General features: G+C 34.3%; 1 protein-coding gene across 1 annotated transcript in view; it reads right to left on the reverse strand.

The window, feature by feature from the left end:
• The window catches only part of NBAS (NBAS subunit of NRZ tethering complex), a 161,833-nt gene that overhangs the window by 92,663 nt on the left and 45,455 nt on the right, over nucleotides 1-23,715 (reverse strand). The window contains exons 24-36 of the mRNA XM_010707958.2: nucleotides 21,943-22,128; nucleotides 20,953-21,126; nucleotides 20,105-20,238; nucleotides 19,341-19,403; nucleotides 18,690-18,812; nucleotides 17,125-17,227; nucleotides 16,374-16,597; nucleotides 14,421-14,533; nucleotides 12,936-13,049; nucleotides 8,282-8,395; nucleotides 6,405-6,562; nucleotides 4,659-4,757; nucleotides 394-561 (exon numbers count right to left, since the gene is read on the reverse strand). Coding sequence (XP_010706260.2) covers nucleotides 394-561; nucleotides 4,659-4,757; nucleotides 6,405-6,562; nucleotides 8,282-8,395; nucleotides 12,936-13,049; nucleotides 14,421-14,533; nucleotides 16,374-16,597; nucleotides 17,125-17,227; nucleotides 18,690-18,812; nucleotides 19,341-19,403; nucleotides 20,105-20,238; nucleotides 20,953-21,126; nucleotides 21,943-22,128 — 1,773 coding nt within the window. The remainder of the gene's footprint in view (nucleotides 1-393; nucleotides 562-4,658; nucleotides 4,758-6,404; nucleotides 6,563-8,281; nucleotides 8,396-12,935; nucleotides 13,050-14,420; nucleotides 14,534-16,373; nucleotides 16,598-17,124; nucleotides 17,228-18,689; nucleotides 18,813-19,340; nucleotides 19,404-20,104; nucleotides 20,239-20,952; nucleotides 21,127-21,942; nucleotides 22,129-23,715) is intronic.

Consider the following 23,715-nt stretch of genomic DNA (forward strand, 5'->3'; position numbering starts at 1 on the left):
ATCACACTGAACAGTGACATTGCAGAAACTGGTATCAAGAATATTATAGAAAATCCACTCAAATAAGCAACATAGAAAAACTGAAAAATAAACAGCTTCGAAAATAACTTAAGTACTTAAATTGTTGACTTCACTGTGCTCTATTCTAAAAAGTTCTGAATTTCAACCAAGTTTAAACTATGCCTTGTCACACTATGCTAAAAAAAAAAGCAAGCGAAAAACTAGGAAGAGGAAACACCTTCAAGCACACTGTTTCATTGGGATTCGCTTGTCAACAGTCCCTTGATGTCAGTAGTTAATTTATTAGTTTGAGGTCTTCAGCTGTCAGGTATCTACAAAGGAGTCCTCCTATAGTAACGTATCAGTGAATATGTAAACATCTTAATCCCTTACATGTAACGGTCGAAGATAAGTTAGTGATCTCTTCCACCACTGACCATCACTGACAGCATGCAGCATAGCTTTTGTAGTCATAGTTGTGTTAGACAACACCTTCATGGTTTTTGTTGTTGTCCAGTACAACAAGTCAGCAGACTGGCTAGCGGAGATGTTGGTATCATCCTGCAAGCACATCCAACACACAATGATAAGTGTTAGACCCATGCTTTAATTACAGTAATGACCTAATGCCAAAACACGTTAGAATTTATACACAGCATGTTAATATGCTGCATTAATAACTTATTTCAACATTCATTAATTTAGGCAGTAGCTGTCATAAAAAAAAAGTTAAGTAAGAGTTTAAATCTGAAGTCAGTAGCACAACCAGTAGAACGTTTTGCCTCTTATTCAGTTGTAATCCCATGTGTCCAGGCAGCAACCATGCATAACTCCAAAGTTTATCACAGCGATGTTTTAATTTATGTACTCAGCAATAGTAAAAAACAGCAATCTCTCTATGATTGAGAACATCAAACATGCTGAAGTTAATCTTCAGTAATTTGAGCAATCTGATAGTAGAGACAATCTTATATTAATAAAGGTAGTGTTTGAGTTTTCAGTAAACTGTAAACACTCATCTCCAGAGAAAGCAAAGAAGTATCAAGACTTGAAATTCTCACTCAGCACTTACAAATTAGATAGAAATACAGTAAATCTAACAATGCAACGAAGAATACAATATCCTAGTCTATTCTCAAGCCTAAGACATTTTTGCAATATACAAACATTCAAAGAGTCATAGAATGGCTTAGGTTGGAAGGGACCTTAAAGATCATTTAGTTCCAACTCCGCCACCATGCGCAGGATTGCCAACCACCAGATCAGGCTGCCCAGGGCTCCACCCAACCTGGCCATGAACACTTTGAAGGATAGGGCATTCACAACTTCTGAAGGCAACCTGTGCCAGAGGCTCACCACCCTCTGAGCAAAGAATTTCTTCCAAATACCTAACCTAAATTTCACCTATTTTATTTTAAATTAGCCATTCCCCTTCTCCTATCACTATTAGTCCATGTAAAAAGTTGCTCTTCCTTCTGCTTATATGCTCCCTTCAAGAGCTAAAAGGCCACAATGAGGCCTCCTTACGGTTTCCTACAAAACATCTTCAACCAGTTTCAGCAGACTCACATTAAAATCAATTCTTAAAATACAGGACAAAGAAAACTTTCTGCCTCAGCTCTTTGTCATGTAAAGTATTTAATTAATACTCAAAACATTCATTTGATTGATCTGTGCTAATTATTTCAGCTATGAAAGGTTTATGTTCATGGCATACTTTACAAAGTTTACACATTAGTATATAAACACATAATTAGCATGGTAATGTAAATATTGTCTCCAACACCACACAATATATTCCTGTCCATACATTAAATTTTTGCAGCTTTATCTCCTTACAGCAAAGTTTACTGAAATAGAATTCTATCTGCAAAAGTAGTAAGTGAATGAGAAGTATTAGTTCACAACTGCTCATGACAGATGCAAATGAACAAAATGTATGCTAAGTACAACAAATCAAAACTTAGTCTTTCTTCTCTGTAATTTGAATTGTAACACTTTTAGCCTAACTTGATGCTATCCTGAATTAACCTCTGTAAATCTATGTTATTCCCTAAATAATATTAAAGATCCAGTATAGTAAGATAAATTTAACTGTATCCTTTAGGAGAACATGATAGCTTGAAGATTGAGGAAAATTTTCTTCTAGCATCTGAAAAGATTATATGAATCTAAATCACTATAAAAAAGCCAACAAATTCTGAATTATCAGGATAATCTAAATTAACAGCTAAAATACTTGCATGTGCTTATATACATATTATTATACGGACTCAAACAGTCTAACCTAATAACAAAAAACAAAGCCAACAATTTCATTTTTTAAAAAAAGCCAGAGAAGAGTGATAAAAAAAATACCTGCCACACTGATTTGTCATTGTTGTTCCCTTTAATGACAACTAGCCAATGTGCAAGGATCCAAATATGCTGAAAGCATACCCTGAATATACGTTATGCATTAATAGTCCTCTGAAAGTAACAAATGAGAATAGTAAAATATGTTTGTTTTTTGTTTTTTTTTAAAGAAAACTTGCATATGTTGATTACATGAAAGGAAAGCTGAAGGATTTGTAGTTAGACAAAAATAAGTATCAAAAATTCCTGCAAACATAAACCAACACGTAGATTAGAAATTACGAAAAGGATGCAGCTCAAGATTACAACACTAGAATTCAGGTGTCACTGGATGTCTAATGATTTATTAAGGCTATTATTGTCATTCGAACCTAGGAAGTAATGCAATTTTAAGCACAGACAATTTGTTTTCATTCAGCTACTTAAAACACAAGCTTTGATGACAGCTTGACATACATGGCAGTAACTAGGATATATTCACAATACTTTTGGGTCTAACAAGAGGACCTAGACTTTTGGGGTCAGTAGCTTAAGGACAGGAGGATACCTCAAAGACATCTTAAATTCTTGACATCTTTGATTAAATAAGTGAATCAAGCATGTAATGGCTAGTTAGTGGCATTATTCTCTGTGCATCATTGATTAAATTGCCAGCAGGAGTTTAAACAGTGCAAGCATGGAGTCCACCTTGAGATCTCCTCTTCCCCACCGCAGGAGTTCAGTGACACTAAATGAACTCCATGAAGAATATCACACCTTCAGTAATTACAGCTATTTCTTCCTATGAGCATTATAATTTAGCAATTAATGAATTAAAACCAGTACATTTAGTAACTCACAAAAGATAGTTCCAATTAATCACAAAAAAATACACACATGCATATATATATAAATACACACATACACACGCATGCTTATGTATGTATATAAATGCAATATACGTTTGTGTGTAGGTATATATCACAACTATTTGAAATTGCAGCTACAGTGATATTTTTGCCTGCAGTTTCAAAGATTCCAGATGGAAGAATTCCCAGGGCATGCTACAGCAGTAAGACAGTTATATTACATATCAGATGTTGATTAAAACAAAGGTAGGATTATACAGCACATAATTATTATTGTTGGCTATGTTCTCTCGAGGCACTGTAAAACTGTGAGAAATGAAAGAAGCTATAAATCCTACATAATTCAACTGAGGACAAACAGTTAAAATAAGTAAATGTACAGAACTTGCAGTGAAACATTCTGAAATAAGAAAAAACATTATTTATTATTTTAGCAATATGGTATTAAATACACAAAAATCAAAGACTAACACGTTCCATCTACAGCTATGGAAATTCCTTCAAGGGAAAATATCATTAAATAGGCTGCAATTCAACTATTTTTCTAAAAACAAAACACACAAACAAAAAACAGCCTATACAATACCAACTCACTTTCCTTCCTTCTCTACTTTACTATATTTCTTTAAGAGTTTTTCTTTTCTCCCACCCTGAGATTTGTTTAACATCTAAAGAATAACTGAATTAAACGATACAGGGAAAAATAAAAGGGATCTAAACTAAACATAAAAATATTTTGTTCCCCCAAAACAACTTCTTAATCAAACTTAGAATTAACCAGACTCCAAAGAGGTAGAAAAAGAATTCATTTCTTTCAGAAAAGGAAAATAGCATCAATTTTAAAGAGAAAAAATGTACTCCCGATTGAACATGTACAAAATTAAATTAGTTAAAATCATAAACTTGAAAAGTAGAAAAGAGCGGTAGACTTTTCTGCATCCCTTCCTTTATTTCCACAAATAAATCGGGGTTGATGTATCTTCTGATTTTGCACACAAAAACTACTTCACATTCAGAATCTGAAATGGTGAAGAAATCATATCTCACGATATACAGTAGAAACGGAAAAAGTTTAAGTCAAGATATTTTTGGATACATAGCACAGGCTTCTTTTCAAGTGTTTTGGTTTGCAAGGACAGATAAAAAAATACAACCCAACTTTAATGTATTTTATTTTGTTAAGTTTTCTTGCACTTCGCTTTTGTCCTGCCTCCAGGTTTATATACATATATTTTTTCCTATGATGTTAAGATAGCCTAGGAAGAAACAAAACAAGTAAACAAAACAACCAAATCGGAACTCTTGAACCCATAACAATCAAATGGAAATTAGCAGCCTTAAACACTGCTCATTTGACATAGTATACAGACAGATGCTGCTCACATTCGAACTCAGCTCTTCAGCATGATACAAAGCAAAACCATTACTATTGTATGAATTCTCTATAAAGATTACCTCTGTATCCTTATTCATCAGTGAAGAAGGTCCTGAGGCATTCACGTTTTCACCTCCTTCTGAAGGAAGCAACTGGTAATTCACAGCCTGATAGAGAATCTATGAAGACAGAATAATCTTTTACCAGAACAAATAATCAAAATATAAAACACTGATTCCACAGGAAAGCCAAGAAATTCTGATGCAAAAGCTTCCATGAGAGGAAAACAAGAAGGGAGGAGGCAAAAAGGGTAGGGAGAAAAAGAAAACAAATGTATTTGACATCTTCTTACTCATGTAGTCCAGTCTTGTGGACTAATGACTTTCCCTTCACTCTGAACTTTGTATGGAAAAAAGCACTGCACAATGTAAGAATTGTTGGGTTCTTTTTAGACTACATGCACTCTTCTGAGCCACGCAAACTGAAGGACCATCAAAAATACTCATTATGGGAACTGTGCCACTGAGGTGCTAGGCAGAGCTGTCACATTAGCAAGCCATAGAACTAACAAAGTTTTACAAAAGAAACTCTGTCACAGTTTTTACTCATCTCATTACCATGAACAGCTGATAAAGATTTTTTGCATTTATCTAAATATACAAAAAGAGCACACTTCGACAGAACACATCGAGTTTGTTAAGGAAAAGCACTGAAAAAAAAATTATGGGTAGCTTTTGCAGTATGTAATTACAGAAGATACTGATTAACCACTCTTTGACGCAAATCTCAATTTGGGCTTCACGTCCTGGGGCAAGTACCTAGTAAATAATCATTGCTGTATGCTTGAAACAAATCATATTGCACTAATAAAGAAATCCAAGAAAACAATTCAGTTCCAAACTGCGAATGAAGAAGAGAATCTTGTCCCTTGAAAAAGGGATGCAAAAGGCTAATATTCACTGGCACTACATTAGAACTAAGAGAAAAAGAGGAAAAATACAGCAATAAACAGGCAATTAATTGACAGAATGCATATCACATTTTGCTTTATACAGCACCACACGTTTTGTTTGTATAGGCACATAAGGGAGGGAAACATGCTTTTATTTTTATATTGCACAGGTATCAATTCTGCCAAGATTTATTTGTGTTTAAGCTTATTACTGTAGTAGATACCTGCCTAAACATGACTGCACGCAGAAGCAAGACTTAATTTCAAACACTCTGTACAATTTCATTCTGCTATTACCCTCTTACCGAAGTTGTAGGGACTGCCTTCATGTTTCCTATATTTTTCATACACATAGCTATACAAGCAATTCTATAATGAAAAAGGATATGCACTTGCAGTTGTCTTAATTAGACTGCACACGTACTGTATCTATTGCTCCCCTCTCCCCCTTGTGTCTTCAGACAGAACATAAAACTTCTAAGATGGTTGTATTATACAGAAAAAATCTATGAAAAAAGTGTTTAATTAACTTTTATGTAGACATTTAATTAAATTACATTCCAGCGTATAAACAGGTGACAGAACCTGGATAACATTAGAAAAAGGATTTAGATGTACTTGCAGATAGAATGTTAAATCAGACAATAAATTAAAACATTAGAAGTACTGAATAAGAATTCTATCTGAGCAGGCATCATATACACAGCTTATAGGAAAACTTATGCTGAAATACAATAGTGAAAACAGAACAAGTATAAGCTTGCTGCAGTGGGGGTGGCAGACAGACAGACTTCAGGAAACAAAACTGAGCAGAAGTTCCCTTTAATACCTTAGTACAACTTAACTGTATGAAAGAAGTTTCAGAAGGACGTACCTGGGTTTGCAATGAACTGCTCACTCCCAACAAGGCCTCTATAGCAGTTGGGGGACAGTGTGTCAAAGCAAAAGCCATGAGTTCCTGACGCATGCCCAAGTCATGGTAGCCTTCTGATTGCCCAAGCTGACTGCATACTTCCCAACTTTTAGCATAACCTACAAAGGAACACAAAACTTACTTCTGAGCAAGCTTCTCAAGTGGCAGTATTCTCATTGGATGAGATAAAGGCGGGTATGGGTACTCCTGTCAACACAGTCCCTAAGAAAGGTACTGTAAAGGCTCCATCAGGTTAATATAATTCAACTTCAGACTGATCCAACACAATGAAGACTCGCTGCTATCACATTGTAGATATCTTTACAAGAGAAGTCTGCATGCCGATATGCTTCATTTTTATACTAACAGTAATAAAAAAAGAATGTACTTCAGAGCACAATATTAAATATATTACAAGAATAGCACTCCTAATTGAGCATCCATTATGTAACAATGTTTAGAAGAGACCTCACATGTTGTCAAGCAGCAGTGAGTAGAGAGCAGAACAAGAACAAACTTACTGGGGTGGAGGATAGTGGATGGATAGACTCAAGGAAATAAAAAGAGCAAAAGTTCCTTTTAATACCTTCGTAAGAACTATCACCTGATAAACTAGAATAACCTCAATTCATCTGTTTCTTCACCCTCTCTCAAATTTGTGGCCAAAAAAAGAGCCTGAGAAACAAAACCTATATTCCTTAGTATCTCAACATACATATTCTTTAATCCCATTCATATCCTTGCATATAAGAATTACATAAATAGCACATATGTTAATTACCTTGATAGAAAGTCATCTGAAAGACTCACACAAGGAGTCCACTTTAAATCTCTTATTAAGGATTCACTGAAGGGCAAGTTTAGGTGACTCTGGATAACCTAGAGCTGACAGCATGCCCCTGTCACAACAAAGATCCTTTCAAAACCCTGCCCTATCAGACTGCAGAGTACTGTCTGTGTCTACTATGGTGACTATATGCAAGAATCAGGGCCCTATAATATTTGGTAAGAAACAGAAGTCAGCACTTACTCCTAGATTCTACAATACTATAAGCATATTTCATATAGAAAACTGAATGAAATATTCCTAACCAGTTGTCTAACAAAAATTTTTCTTAATTATTTCAAGCAATGAATAAGTGGAATAGAATTGCAGAGAACTTTTGCAAGCTGCAAGAGCTTAAAAGGAAATTGAAATACATTCCACAAATAAATTCATAGGTAAGTATAACTGTGTATCAGCAATACTGAACGCATATGGACAAATACATGTTAAACTGCAATATTGTTGCACATGTGATTACCACAAACACAATCAGTGGCAGGGGGCTTGGAACTCTACGATCTTAAAAGTTTCTTCCAACCTAAACCATTCCATGCTTCCATGATTCCATAAAACCAAAATACAGCATTTGGAGTATTTAAACAGCTTGACAAGAAAATATGACTTACTTTTTTAAACACAAAAAAAAAAAACCCACACAGAAAATCCCATTAAAAATGGAATCCCTAATGGGATATACTTTTGAGCTTCTGACCCAAAAAGAGAAGGATAGAAGGATTATCTGAATTACAGTACACATTTTCATTTCAGAGACCTCAGCAGACAAAATTCTCAAAGGACAACATTGCACCAGAATACACCGTGACTTATTTTGTAGATCTGTGACATAAATGGAAGTTGTTATATTTCCTGCTACACACCATGCACAGCTGACATGCTGACTTGCACAAAGTAGCTGATTTTTTGAATGAAACGGATCAGTCTGAAGTAACATACTTCAGAGCAAGCTTTCCAACCACCATCACCCCACGGCACCTTTGTTATTTTACCTTACCTGCAGTCATGAGCTCTTGGCAATGCATACTAGCTGCTTTGTAGTCCTGAAAACTGAGAGCTTGTTCCACTAAAAGGATTAAAACTTGACCTTTTCTCTCCATCTGGTCATCTCCTGTAAGAAAAAAAATGAATATTTTTATTAGTTAGTGGGAAGAAATAATCAATATAAGCTTCCTACTTTATTTCTTAAGAGAGCTATAAGCCACAGTATGAGAAGATCTGTTTTCTTCTTAAAAATAAAACAGATGCAGATAAATATCGTTTGAAAAAAAGTTGCCTTCATAGTTGGTAAAGAAACTACACAATGCATTAAGTCTAGGTTAAGAAAGTGTTTAGAAGAAAAATAGTGTTGCCTTACTTATATGATGGCCAAAGCCAACAGATTAAAATTGATTAAAGAGACATACAAATCCAAACACAAACTTCATGTTTCAATTGTGATAGAAAACTTATTTTTATATTTACAATTATGTTTTGTTAATTAAACATAGCTCCCAATTTAAACTCCCACTTCATGTTGCCAAGGATTCATAAGATGGGGAAGAAATAGATATTTAAAATTCCTGCCCTGATAAATGTTGAGTACTTTCTCATATTGTATAAGCATCTTGGTCACTAGATCGTCTGAGCAATGTTACGTCTCTTCCCTAAAGGATGAGTCAAAAGTAAAGCTTCAGATATTACTGACATCTTCTTGACTGAAGTTTCATTAAGAATTTCTGCAGACAAACATCTTGACCTTGATTTTAAAACATCAGCACTTGCAAATTAAAATTTAATCAGACAACTAATCCCCTTTTCAAACCTAGATATAGGAAAAGATGTTATTTGTACTGACTATCACCAGCTTTTTATTATTTTTAAAGCTTTTTCTGTCCAATCTGGAGCAAGCACAAGAGAACTGAAGAATTATTTATTCTCCTGATGCCAATTGCTCAACCTAGCTCCCACATCCACATGCTACATGAAAAGGTGACTAAACATACACAGGAAAAAATATTCCCAGACTATTAATTTTACTTTAGGACCAAGGAATGCCAAGAAACTGATTAAATGAATGGATTTTTCAAAGCAAAGTTCTTGGTCGTGTTTCTCTCTTATAAGTGATTTTAGGAAGTCAATACTGACAGTCATTTGAAAAGGGCAATGGTTTATGAAACTGTATTACTGCAACTTGTGAAATGCAAATAATTCAGAAGGTTAAACAAAGACAGTTCCAAAACAATTTAAAGAGTACCTGTTCTTAAATTACATAGCTGTTATTTTTAATTCTAATTTGCAGAATCATCAACACAGGAAAAGCAAATTTGTTTTAAAGCTCTCTTGAAAGATAAGATGTGCAGGAATGACATTCAGGGAAGCAAAGTTACCCTAATTATTGCACTCAATCAAGAGTCCCCTACTCCCAGCACATTGCAACTAACACAGCTGGGAGAACACTTTGGGGAGAACACTTTGGCTTCCCATTATTCTCATCTTTTGGCCTCTTGCCCTATATACTGTCAGTGCATGCTGTTGCAAATTAATCACTCCAAAGGTTTTTTGTGTTGCAAAATTTTGCCCTATGGAGCCCAGGAGCTTCCTATCCAGGCAAAAGTAACTACACCAAAAACTCCTTCTGATGTGAACTGCATAAAGCAAGGGACTGTAGCTGCCAATCGCCTTCTGATTCCCACTACTTCACCTGGACAGCATTTGTCTAGAACCTGGAGAGATTTGTCTAAATAGTGACAGAAAAAAAGGCAATAGAAATAAACAAACTACCATTATTCAGATTTCAGCTAAATAAAATAATCATCACTATTTACTACTACTTAAAAATCAGTGGGATTGGAGAAAAAAAATGGAGGAACACTTTGAGCAAGGAACTGCCTTCTTCTCAACTGCGCCTGACTAGTCATACATTGACAAATTCCCTCTCTCCATCAATTTAGCTACTTAATTTTGATGCAGTAGATACAACTCTGCATGTTTTTTACAAAAGCACAAGTATAAAATATACAGACTGTTTTCCTTCCAGTCTACAACTGTACTTTTTCATCTGATCTCCATTTTTCTCTCATTCAATCTTCCATTATCTTGATGCACACTTTTGTTTTGTGGAATAACTGGGCTCCGACACAACTGGTGAAGCCCCTGCAATGAACAGCTCAAACCCTTTTTCATATACATCAAGCAAAAGAAGTCTGTATTGAGAAAGACAAACTTCAAAAATACAGTTTTAGTTGACTCAGGGATATAAACAAAGCTAAAAATCACTAGAATTAGTACACAGGTATAAATCAAACTATCATTATAAAATTTTGAGGAAAGAGCAAGACTAATAGAAAATATTTATAGACAATTTAAATCAGAAATTGTCAGAATAAGTAGCAATGTTGACTAGATCTCTTGATCTCTGACACACAAGGTTTTCTGGATATTTTTCTAACTATGGATTAAGAATGGACCATCAGTCTCAGAACACCTCCAGTTCCTTAACTGTGTGCAGGTTTGCTGGCAGTTGTGCTGAGCACATTCGCCTTCCCTCACTTTGCCCATCTGTAAAATTCAGATAACACTTGCATGTCTAATTTAGAGGAGGTAGAAACGTGAGGCTTAAGTAGAGTTTACTGTCATTAATCAAATACCTTAAGGCAATTAAGAAACTAGCTGATATATCATTACCTAAGCAGCATTTTGAAATTTATTTTGTACTTATCAAGGCTATTACTTTCTTTCAGTGTTGCTCTCTAAAATAAACTATACTCAGAACACACCCTCCTGAACCTTTTTCAGGATGGCAACTAGAACCTCCTGCAGGATGAAAACTACATGCACTCTACCCTTGCCTGTATAGCAGATGCACTCTTTTTGAATTGGAATTAAACTATTGAGTTGAATACTGAGTTTTGAGTAGAAATTTAACTCACAGTATCTTAGAGGCTAGTGTAATACAACAAGTATTATAGAATCATAAAATAGTTGAGTTGGAAGGGACCTTTAAGATCGCCTTTAAGATCATCTAATTTCAACTCCCCCTCCAGATCAGGCTTGCTCATATCCCCATCTAGCCTGGCCTTGAATGCTTCCAGGGAAGGGCCATTCACAGCCTCTCTGAGCAACCTGTTGCAGTGTCTCATCACCCTCATAGAATTTCACCATCAAAGAATTTCTTCCTGATATCTACCCTCTGATATATCTTTTCCACTGATTTCCTTCCTTATGATCCAGTCAACTCAGGAGACCAACATCTTAACTTCTATATCTCCATTCACAACCACACCCAATCCCTTAAATATCTCTCTCCTTACACATAACTTTAAGCAATAATTGTTGCTGCAAATTTTCCAAAATAAAGAAATCCTAAAAGATTTAACAGGCGGAGACAGAAAAAAATGAGTAAGCATGCATCAGTAGCAATGCCAGAACACACTCATTTTATACACCATACTGCATCTGTCAACATGGTGCAACTTCAGCAGTACATTATTTACAGTTGTAACAAGTGTTTTTCAAAAATCAGAAGATCTACCAGAAACACTGAGTAAGCTAAATATACAGTACATAAAAGACAACACTTAAGGATCTTTCCTTCTTCTCTTTTTCCCCTTTCAAAAACACTCATCTTTTATTATTTACTAAAAGCAAACAAAAAAAACACTAATTCTTTCAGTAAAACATGAACATACAAGGAAAAAAGTGGCAAAATAGTGATACAAGAAGAAGCCAACAAAAAAAACAGATAGTGTCTTTAAGAAGACACCTTTGATTGATAAATTCAGGAGAATTTATCATTTATCACTTCTCTATTTCTCAAAATAGCTGCGAATGTTTGACTAACCTACAAGCAATATGGAGGACTTGAGTACTTGAGTTTAGTTCGTTAAGCAATTCTAATTTGTTTTTGGAATTCACTTCTCTGTCAAAGCAACAAGTCAGTTGAAAAATAAATAGACAGCGAGTATACTAAGCATTTAATCATTGAAAATGTTCCCCTCTTTAAACATATATTAAGCTAAACTATTAGTTTTAGTGCACAAACAAGATACATGCAGCAAAATAAAAGTATAAATTTCAGTTGTAAGACAGACATCATGGATGAATTTTTTCACAGAATCACAGAATGGCCAGGAGTGGAAGGGACCTCAAGGATCATGAAGCTCCAACCCCCTGCGACATGCAGGGCCACCAACCTCCACATTTAATACTAGACCAGGCTGCCCAGGGCCCCATCCAATCTGGCTTTGAACACCTCCAGAGGTGCTCCATTGCTTTTCCTCCAACTTAAACATAACTATTATTAAACTGAACTACCCTGTTTGACATAGCAAGATTTGCTGGAAATTTAGTACTACCAAATGACAAATTAAAAAAAAAAAAGTATATTCTCATCCACAACTCCTCTAGTCTGAAATAAGCTTTTACTCAAAATCAAGATTAGACAAGGCTGTTCTCATTTAAGTTATTAGTGGAAGGTCAGAAAAGCTGAAGATCAGCTTGGAGGTAAAATATTTCATATAAATATATTATTTCTTTCTGACCCATGACTGCTTTTCCAGATGGCATTTTAGCGATATCCTTGAACACACAGTCCAACAATCAGCTCAGATGTCCTAAAGCATAACACAAACCTATGCTTTATTGCAGTTCAGTGTCTTATAACAACCTACCTGCAACTCTCAGCAAATTTGCAAGTCCCAGGAGCTTAGCAGACTGCTTATAGTTTGTCGGTAACTGAGAAAGACAGTCCTTGACGAGACCGAGCCGATCTGAACACAAACGCACTGTTGGAAGAAGAATGGGTGTTAGAGACTGTTGTAAATGAACACCGCTGATACATTTTTTGTTAAGCAATATAGACAGTATAAAAATAACAACATCATCCAAAAAACAACCCAAAGATAGTTGAGGAAATTTATGCAAGTAAAGGTATGAAGTTTTTAACACTAAAGCATATCCAGCCACAATCACTAGCTTTCTCAGCCTGGGATGCAAAGAAGATGGAGATTAAAATGAAAACTTTTTTTTTTTGTCTTCCACCTTTCAGACTATGTTTTTAAACTTAGTAATCATTAAATATGTATGTGTGTGTATATATATATGTATTTTATATATATATATAAACAATATATATATATATATAAACAATATATATGGCATATATCATTTTTGCAACTTTCTCAGAAGGACTGCTACAATAAACTTTCTTTCTGCTACAATGAGCTTTCTTTCAGAATGTCTCAAATAACTAGGATTTCACTCCCTTTTTTATTTCAGAGTGGACAGGATACATCATACACTGAAAGAACAGACACACGCAAAATCTTCAAGCTGATTTAACGTATAGAAAAGTTTTCTGAGGAAGTTGAGGGATAGTCAGCACACCAACAGCTTGCATTCAACATATCCCAAGAAGTTTACAATTAGTACTGTCCCAAAAAAAGATATTAACATAAATTTGAAAATTACCTTGACTGTATAATTTAATATCATGAACAAGGAGAAAATTCAAAAGGCAAGAGCCCAGCTTGAACTCAACTTGCCCGTAGGGGTAAAACAGAACAAAAAACTTTTTTGAGCTCTCATATTTTTTTTCAGCTGGAAAAGTGGCATACTTGTTAAAAACGCAATTAATTATACTAGTTTGGTAAAATAAATAAAATATACAGCACTATATTCCATTTTCTCTTTCAACTCATTGTTTGTAATCATCTCTTCTTTCAAACTTCTGTCCAACAGCTTTCCATACTGAAATAAAAGTTTAAAAAGATTTAAACTTTAAAAAGGTCTTCAAAAGCTCATAAAAAGTCACTTTTGTTATTCTGTATCATACACTTAAAAACAAAACAATTCAATTGAGACAAAAAAAACTGCCTACAGATGAAATGGTTCTCTCCTACTCACTATTTTATAGTTCATCAATAAATACATGTGGACTATTTTGCAAGCAGAAAGTCAGCTTGGTGACTGAAGTCACCAAGAGCTTCCAAAGCTCTATAACTAGTAACTTAGTTATTAAAAAGTACTGAAAAAGCTGTCTTTGGAGACAGGGAGGTACTCTGTACTTAATTCGTGAAACACGAAACAGTAAATTATTTGCCATCCATTTATGCACATAATTCAAAAAATTGTATGAAGAATAAAATATGTAGTACCCTGTAATGGTAATATTTTCACACCAAATTCTTCAAGGTAGCCAAGAGCACGAATGAGATCCAACTCCTCCTGAATAGCACTTGGACAGTCAACAATAAGCTGCAGGCAGCATCTAAATAGAGAGGAAACAAACTTATGTGAAAACTGTTGGATAAATCAAAGTGTAAATTTACGGATGAAAATGTTAGCTCTCTTCAGAAGTAAAAAAAAAACCAGCAACTTTTTGTTCAAAATTTATAGTTTTTAAATACGTAATTATTTAGGAAATTTGTGCTTCAGTTTTGCCATGTACTACAAGATAAAAGCAAAATGTTGATTGAAAAGAAAATGTGAAGTCCTTAGTTACATATTCTGTTTCCTCGTTCAGATAGTTCAGCTACGTTCAGAAAATGAAAACAAGCTTGACAAAAATACTTGCAAAACACTGCTTTGAAGATAAATTATACAGTAATAAACACCATACTAATTTAAAACTTTAAATAAAATATGCATATATTTATGAATATTATATGGACATAGTTTTTAAATAAAATTTTCACTGGCAAACTATGTTCATACTTAGGAATACGTACTTAAGAAAAAATATTTTCAGTAAAAAGATATAAATACAACTAACATTATGTAACAGATACTGTAAAAGTGAATGCCTTCCAACTTCGACCTAAGGCAATAAAGTCTTTAATTATATAAACTTGCACCTGCATTTTCCTGTGCGTTCACATTTGGGGGGGAGAGGAACATGATATAAGTCATTAGGAAAAAAGTCTCACATCTTATGCCATTTTTGAGTTAAATTGTAGAGAAGATAACCCCTCTACTCAAGGTAAACTGTGAAATATTCCTTTAAATCTTAAGGGAAAATACATGAGTTGTCAATCTATAAAGTTCTTAAGTTGCAAAGTTTTACTGAGTAAAACTTCCCAATTTGAAGCAGTAATCATAAAACATTTGACTATTATTTTATTGAAGTTAAAAGTTACTTTGATTCAGATTTCCTAAAAAACTCCTACCGCACATACAATACTACTGAAGGTCAAGATGAATTCGTATCTTGAGAGGAAGAAAAATAGTTCAGTCTTTCTTGTATATGTACACTTCTAAGTGAAAGTAGTATTTAAAAGACAGGTCTTCTTTTCTAAGTGAATATAAGTAGTTTTGTTTGGTTATGTTTTTGGTGTTATTAGGTAACTGCCCTCGGGAAAAAGGAAAATTCATTTGGTTTAACACATAACAAGAAAAGATCAATCAAAAATTAAATTCTAAGAATAAAAGGGAAAATATGTCAATATTAAGACATGCCTGTATTTAAAATATTTATTATAAGCCATGGCGTCAACTTTTTACACAGGTAATACTTGGATATTTTACCTATTTGAAACTACGCTGTAACAGAAAACATTTCCATATCTAAATTTACACAATAATATGTATCAACACTTCAACCTTTATATACATACTTTCGTGCACTGCAGTCTCTATGGAACGCTGTGTATGAATTCCTTTCTGAAGAACTACTTGGATTATTTCTTAACAAAGAACAGCATATTGCCTCAAATGAAGTCTCAGAATCAGGAATAAACATAAAATAAATAAAATAAATAAATGAAAACAAATACTTTTTAAAAAATGAAGAATCCATGAAATGTTTTTGTCCACTGTGGTACTAACTTGGTGGCCACACCTGTGGTTCACTGTTGTAACACAGAAAAGAGTCAAATGACACAAAGTTTCTTATCCTTGTACAAAGACTTGCATATTCCTCCTTCTGCAACCTGAAATTCATAATAGATCATTCCAGCAACCATGGACCTGCCTTGATGCACACATGCAAAGCAATATGTGTATGATTTATTTTACCCATATCTTTATCTTATCAAATTATCACTTATCATTTTCATCATATCATTTATCTTTTCATATTATCTTTACCTACATAATAGCTGTAAATATACCTGGCCAAATCCATACAGCTATCAGTCAGACTGGTTGATGAATTGAAATATTCTCTGCTAGCAGCCAGAACAAGTTCGATACTTCTTGTGTAGCTGACTCTGTATTGTGGCTTCCCTTTAGATGAAACTGGTTGATCCACTGACCAAATACTGCAATGCATCATTTGTCCAGCTAAGTGGATATTGTCTATACTGCTTGAGCACAAAAGACTTTCTGTGAAAATCTAAAAGAAAGAATGATAATTTAATACTAAGAAACAACAGTTTCAATAATCCAACCTGTATTGTATGGTAACAAGTCCCTTGAATGAAAAGATATTTGCAAGAATTTCCCCAAATTTGTGTGTTTACTAAGTAAAACTAAAAGTAACTACAAACCAGTATCTAGTTATTTCTGCCTCCAGCATAAATATTTACAGTAGGAGTTCAGAAAATAGGAGACGAAAAAGTTTACACCTATGTTCTGAGGAGTTGATCGAATGTAAGAAATTGAAAACGCACTTCAATAATAGGACATGAAAAGCCCAAAACAATCGACACATCTTAGAAAATCCATTCCAGTAAAAGACACACAGGATATTTATCAGAGAGACCTCTGATAAAATGAATTAACACAGCAAGTTTGTGGCCACTGAAAATTCCATGAAACTGTCCATAGACAACCAAGTAATAACACTTGAAATGTTTTTACATTTGTAAGCAACAATAAAAAAAATTAGAGCTTGTAGATTACTTGGGAAATAAAACTCACCTCATAGCAAGCATCTGATTGTAAGCATGTATATACTTTCTGCTGCATGTCTAACATGTCCTGGAGCAATTCTTTCCATTGCATCTCATTGACAGATGGTTGCCTGCAAACATTTTTAAAATTAAATATTCTGTTTCTCAATAAATTTAAAGAAAAGTAGGAGATAATTTTATCAGCTAAAATATTCTTTCTTAAAAGCTATTTCAGTCTTTAATGGAATTTTTTAACCAAAAATGACTTGTTGACTTAATATTAAACCAAACCAATATTACCAAAAATGACTTAACACCTTTAATATTAATTACCATTTAATTTAAAATAGTGTCTGTAGGTTAAAATTGTTTGACAATAACACAGTACCCAAACTGTTTTTCCATTTGTTTTCTGTAGGATAAGGTAAAGATTCTAAAAAATTCTCATCAAGATCCCCAAGTTGGTTCTGATAGCTTCCAGTAGAGCATCAAAGAGCTGGAATTGCTACATTCCTGCTGATCTAACAACAATGGGATAAAAACAATTTTCTAACCACAAATGAAGATTACTGAAAAGCTGTTTACTGTGGGCATTGGCAAACAACTAATCGATCGGTCCCTTCCAACCCAAAACATTCTATGATTCTATGACTGTGTGCAAGGAGAATATAGCTCCTATTTATCCCTGCAATTTGAATGGTATTCAGTTTCTTGACCTTCTGAATCCATGGATATGTGTTAAACCATAATTCCTATAAAATTTCCTGTGTACTATCAAAATTCATACCAATGAAATCACTATGAAGGTTTTTAGATATTGCCTTAAATTGAAAAAGTCACTGTTTCAAGACACACAAACTGTTTCAGCTAGCAGTTATTTACTCAAGTGGTACCTTTCACTTTTGCAAGACAAAATGTCGCTACAAGAATCTAGAAAAATTAACAATCTACCATTTTTCATGCTTCTAACATAACCCAGTTGCATATTACCCTCATCATAAACTGCTGTACTTGTTCCAAAAAAAAAAAAAAGTAGCTATGGCTGTTTTAACCAGGATTCAATCTTTTTATCTGCTCATGCAAACTGTTATGTAGTAATTGATCTACACTTAAAAGACCAGCTAAAACTAGTTCTTAAACAGAAAAAAATGGAAAAATTCTGAAAAAAAAGAAACTACATAGAAGCAATTATTACCCTGCTACAACAGCTTCTATGAAAACCAAAAAAAGTTGTTGTTCCACAAATTCTACACTTTCCATAAAATTAAACAGGTCTTAAACAACTTCATTTACAATACTTAAACTTCACTGTTTATCATTTTGTAGCCAGTATGCTTTCTAGACTAGTTGTACACAAATGCACTGAAACAAGTTTGAAGCGAGAATGAGTTTTTCATACGTGCAGAATGCAACCAAAACACTAATCATGTTAACAACCAGTTTAACAAATGCATTTTATGCACTCCACGTTCAGTTTAAACACCAGTTCTCTATCATAATAAAAATGTGAGGTACACTCTATAAGGTTAAGTATTGTTCTGTTCCCTTACTGTCATTTCCCCCTTTATCTCCGAATTCTCTTTGAATACTAACTTGCGACCTGTGTGCCTTGTCAGTCTAATCATCAGCTTCCGTGCCTCCTCAGCATTGTCCTTCGTGTCTTTCACAAATGAAACAGGTTTCTGAAGCCCATGTTTCTCCAGCAGCTCTGACACACTGCAAATAAATGGTAAACACTTTTAAATTCTGCACAGCTGCTGCAGCAGTCTTAAAGCTTTATCAAGTAACATACTGCAAATCTAAACCTTCTCTGCAATGTCTGTAACAGTATGGATTAACCACAGTAATATTATTTACTCAAAAAAAAACCTGTTCCATTAATATAGAATACCAACAATAGAAGATGACAAAATATCTTCACAGCTTTTAGTTTTTTTAAGCAAAATATTCTAGTGTCAAGATTCAAAAAAATTTCACCAGGTATTTTAGAAATAACCTTTCCACCACCACAGAAGAATTTCCAAAATATTTAAAAAATATTCCAAGCAAAACATTTGTTAAGTTTTATAATATTTAAATAGCTAAAATATATATATTTTTAGCTCGGAATATAAAATCTTACAAATAATCATTATGATATCCCTGAAAACAAGACAATATTCTTGCTGTTTTTCTGTCATAATAAACTTCCTGGCTACTCCCAGGATTTATGTAAGAATACATTATTCTGGGAAAATCAAATACCTCAGAATTCGCTCCAGTTCATCTACTGCATCATGAAGACTGCTAGTTTTATCTGTTTCAGGCCTGCAAAGATATGAAATTATTATATATGCTAGAGGACTCTTCCAACCTTAATGATTCTATGATTCTAGAAATGGTTAAGTTTGAAGCATTCCTTGATTAGAATCAAATAAATAGCTTGAAAAAAATTAACAGTTTGCTTCTTGCTGGACAGATAACCAAAACTGATATAGCCTCCCCAGTCTATAAAACACATAGGTTATCCTTAGACTATTTACAGGATCTCTCCTTCCTACATGTTGAAGATACTGGAAGAATAACCCATATCTCTTATTTGCATCTTCCATTTCCTTTACAATACCTACCCTCTGTAAAGGTTTTCCATACGAACACCTCTCACACATGCTAGTTAGAAGCAATATACTATTATGTGCAAGACATCACTAACTGTAATTAGATTAGCAAGACTAATACAACAATATTTCTGTTTGGTTTCAATTCACCAACATATAAAAGTCTAAAAAATTAGTACAGAAGAAGTGTTGGTGTAAGCTGGTTTAAACCATCTACTGTCACATTATTTGGTAGAGGTTGTACATGTGTGCACTCTCAATGTGAAAGCCAATAAAATGCAGATAGGAACAGAATATTCCAGTAAAATTACATACCGTTTAATGATATAGTAACTATATTTTAAAAAATATTACTTCAGTACAATACTTAACACCTAAAATAGTTACAAATAATTAGCTGATAAAGCTTACCCATAACCTCTTTGTGGAAGGCATTCCAAAATATCATAACAGAGAGCAAGCTGGTCATCTCGTTCACAGCTATAAATACATTCCAGTGCTGTAATCATAAGCTGGTCTTGTTCAGGAATAATTTTTTGCTGACACTAATGGGAGAAGAAAGTGTTCCACTGTACGTTTCCTTTAGCTAATTAAACAGTTTAGTTTCTTTTGAATTTAAAACATATTTACTCTAAGTAAATAATTGCCTCCTGATTGTAATTAGTGAGTCCCTTAGTAACGACACACTGAAGTGACTGCTGAAGTTACAAAATCTGAAACACAACTCAGCTACTTTCCTGCACTGCCAACACTTGAAGAAATATTGGTATTTCATTATACTCCGCCTGAATTTGAGAGGTGAAAAGGGTACAGATCAGAAGAAGGGAACTGCTGCAAACATTTATCAGATCTGTTTAACACATACAACAATATCAATATATATAAAAAAAGCTGTAATTTTTTCTTCATTGATTGATTTCTGTCCATACATTTACTACATTCAATAGTAAGCAAAAACATAAAATAACTGTTTTACTGCACATGCTATAACTGTACAAGAAGCATGAACTGATCACATAGAACACACCTTCCACTTACAATCACTGAACTCATCTCCTACTACAGAATCCAGGAGATTCTCTCCATTCATAAGAGAAAGGGAGATTTCTGTTTTCTAAAACATAACAAATGCTGAGTCCAAGAGGAAGGGAAAAAAACATGGTTTGTTTTCTAAAGCAGATCATCTCTAACTCTATTTTTAAGTTCCAGGACAAGAATCCAAGAAACCAGCAGAATCATACGGATGGTGGTATACTCACAGCAGGTTTTGAATTCTGGAAAATCTTCAGAGGTAGAGTCAGGTCTTCCTTTGCTAATGTCACTAAATATTCTTTAAAGAGTGAATTTGCCAGACCAGGAGACTGATTTTCACAGCGGTGAAGAAAAGGGATCATCCACTGATAAACATTCTTCACGTATTTTTCATCAGAGGACTGGAAAGCACCATGAGTTACAGAGGGAGTAACATTTTGGACAATGTAACTGAAACAATCTCTATACCTATCAGAAAATGCAGCTGAAGGCTGACCTTCACTGCTGCTGCATAGAACACAATATTATGAAATATTGAAACAACAAAATTTTTGTCTGCTACCGATGACATGAGGAGACCAAGCTGTACATGAGTAAAACCCTATATCTGATGAAAGTCAAGGTCTCAATGCCTTCCTACAATTTGAGGATGAATGAGAGACTTGCTTGCATCCTTAGAGCAGCATTACTTTCAGTATAAAAGAATAAGTGTACAAGTTCTTTCCTTCAGAATTTACATATTTGAATATTTCATATCTGATTTTATCTGTAGGCATTTTCTAGTTTTTCCATAAAAGACACATTTTTTCCTGTTCTAAAACGCCATACACAGGCCAAACACAGTGATAAAAAACTAACAAATGCAGCAAAAATGAATATTAAATTTTTTTGCTAACATTTAATGATAATCATTAGGATAGATCTTTTAGGATCATTAGTGCAGCTCTTTTAGGATGGGCCATTAAAAAAAGCAATTCATAGCTTTCACAAGATTGGATTTATTAGATTTACTGACACTCCATTCCATGCCATTCCAAATCTGGTCTTCAATTTTTGTTTTAAAAAAAAAAAACACCAAATGTTAGTGTCAGGTTGAATTAAAAATGGAGGATCATTAGAAAAATGGTTCATTAGCTCATCTTTATATCCATGCAATCTACAGTAGCCTTAACTACTGCAAATTAGGGCATACTTACTGATCTCTTCAAAATACTTACATTCTTCATCAACAGTCTCAGCTTTTCAATGTCTTTCATCTCCACTAGTTCCTTCAAAGTTAAGGTTCTATCGCCATCAGTCTCATACACTATTGTCTCAAGAGTGATCAGATTGTCACAGAGAACCTGCAGACCAGGGATATTCCTCTCCATGCCAAGACGAACAAGGGACAGAGCACAATCCACCTAGAAAAGAATTAAAAATCCTGCTCAACAACCATTTGCCAAAAAATAACTTCAAGTCTAATTTACATTCTCTTTGTGTGTTTATTTTCTTTCACTATTCTCTTTGTTTAATGGGCAATTCTAAGTTCCTAGAATGTTTTGTTGCCTACCTATTCAAATATGGATTGCTATTCTCAGCTTTATAAGACTATATAAAATACTTAGTCCTGGTGGATGATGTCATAGACCTTTTGTACCACATGTCCTACTGATGCACATGACGTAGGGAAATACTGTTTTTGATTTATTCTGTAGGTTGTACAGAAATAAGGTACCTCAACTCACTATATGGGTTATAAAGAATTGCTTGAAACTAAATTTAATCAGTTAAATGACTGAAGTTACGCATACATCTCTAAACTGGAAGACACGGATTTGTAGGGTGGACTATTCTGGATAGGGTGGACTGTTCAGAGGATAAGGAGTTTGTTGGAATGTCACAGACAGAGGGTTGTGGTTAATGGCTCTATCTCCAGGAGGAGGCTGGTAATGAACGCTGTCCCCCAGGAGTCCATCTTCGGCTCAGTACTCTTCAACATCTTTATCGATGACAGTACTGAGTGCACCCAAGTTTGATCACACAAGCTCAGTGGAGTAATTGATACAGTAGAAAGAAGGGATGCTGTCCAGAGGGACTTTGATAAATTTGAAAAGTGGACTATTGTGAACCCAATGAGGTTCAACAAAGGAACGTGTAAGGTTCTGCATTTCGATTGAGGTAATCCAAGGTATGTATACAAACAGGGAGATATCCCTGAGAACAGCCTTACTGAGGACGTAGGGATTCTGATGGATGAAAAACTTAATGTGAGCCAGTAGTGTGCACTTGCAGCACGGAAGACCAATGGTCCCTTCCAACCCAAGCCATTCTACAATTCTATCTGTATGTAACACAACTTATCTAGTTGTCTCTGAATTACTGATTTTCGCTGTTGCATTGTATTTCACAGAAGATGAGCTTTTTCACATAAAAGTGTATTCAATCACTGAGAAAGAGTCTGTTTCGACTTATAAGAAGGCAATGTAGGCTGGAATTATGATTAAAGATCTCTGAAGAACCACAGACTTGAAAAATAAAAGAACTAACTTATAAGCGGTACTTCCATTCCACCTTCTTTTCATGCTACTTACTGGCTTTAAAGGCAGTAACTTACCTGAGCACAAGTGATGAGCTCTTCTCGTGCTGCTCATCTGTACCACAGAGTTCCACACATTTTTAAAATATTAATAAATAAACCAAAAATGAGTTCCCCGATAATCCCACAAACACAAAACACAATACACCTGCCAGGAAGCAACAACAACAGAACTACATATTGGCAAGTGACAGTGTCACATATCCATACTACATATGGCACAGTATCAAGTGACATAATAAAATATGCCTGATAACAGTGCACAATATTCCCCCGCTTTACTCAATCACAAATATAAAATATAATGTTAAACATACTTCTTTGACTACAAAAGTGTTATTGTTGTTATGGTAAATCAAGTCTATTGGCTTCCTGTTCATTCCTACAAATTAATTATTTAGCTGATGAAATT

Source organism: Meleagris gallopavo, chromosome 2, assembly GCF_000146605.3.
Source record: "Meleagris gallopavo isolate NT-WF06-2002-E0010 breed Aviagen turkey brand Nicholas breeding stock chromosome 2, Turkey_5.1, whole genome shotgun sequence".
NCBI classification, from domain to species: domain Eukaryota; kingdom Metazoa; phylum Chordata; class Aves; order Galliformes; family Phasianidae; genus Meleagris; species Meleagris gallopavo.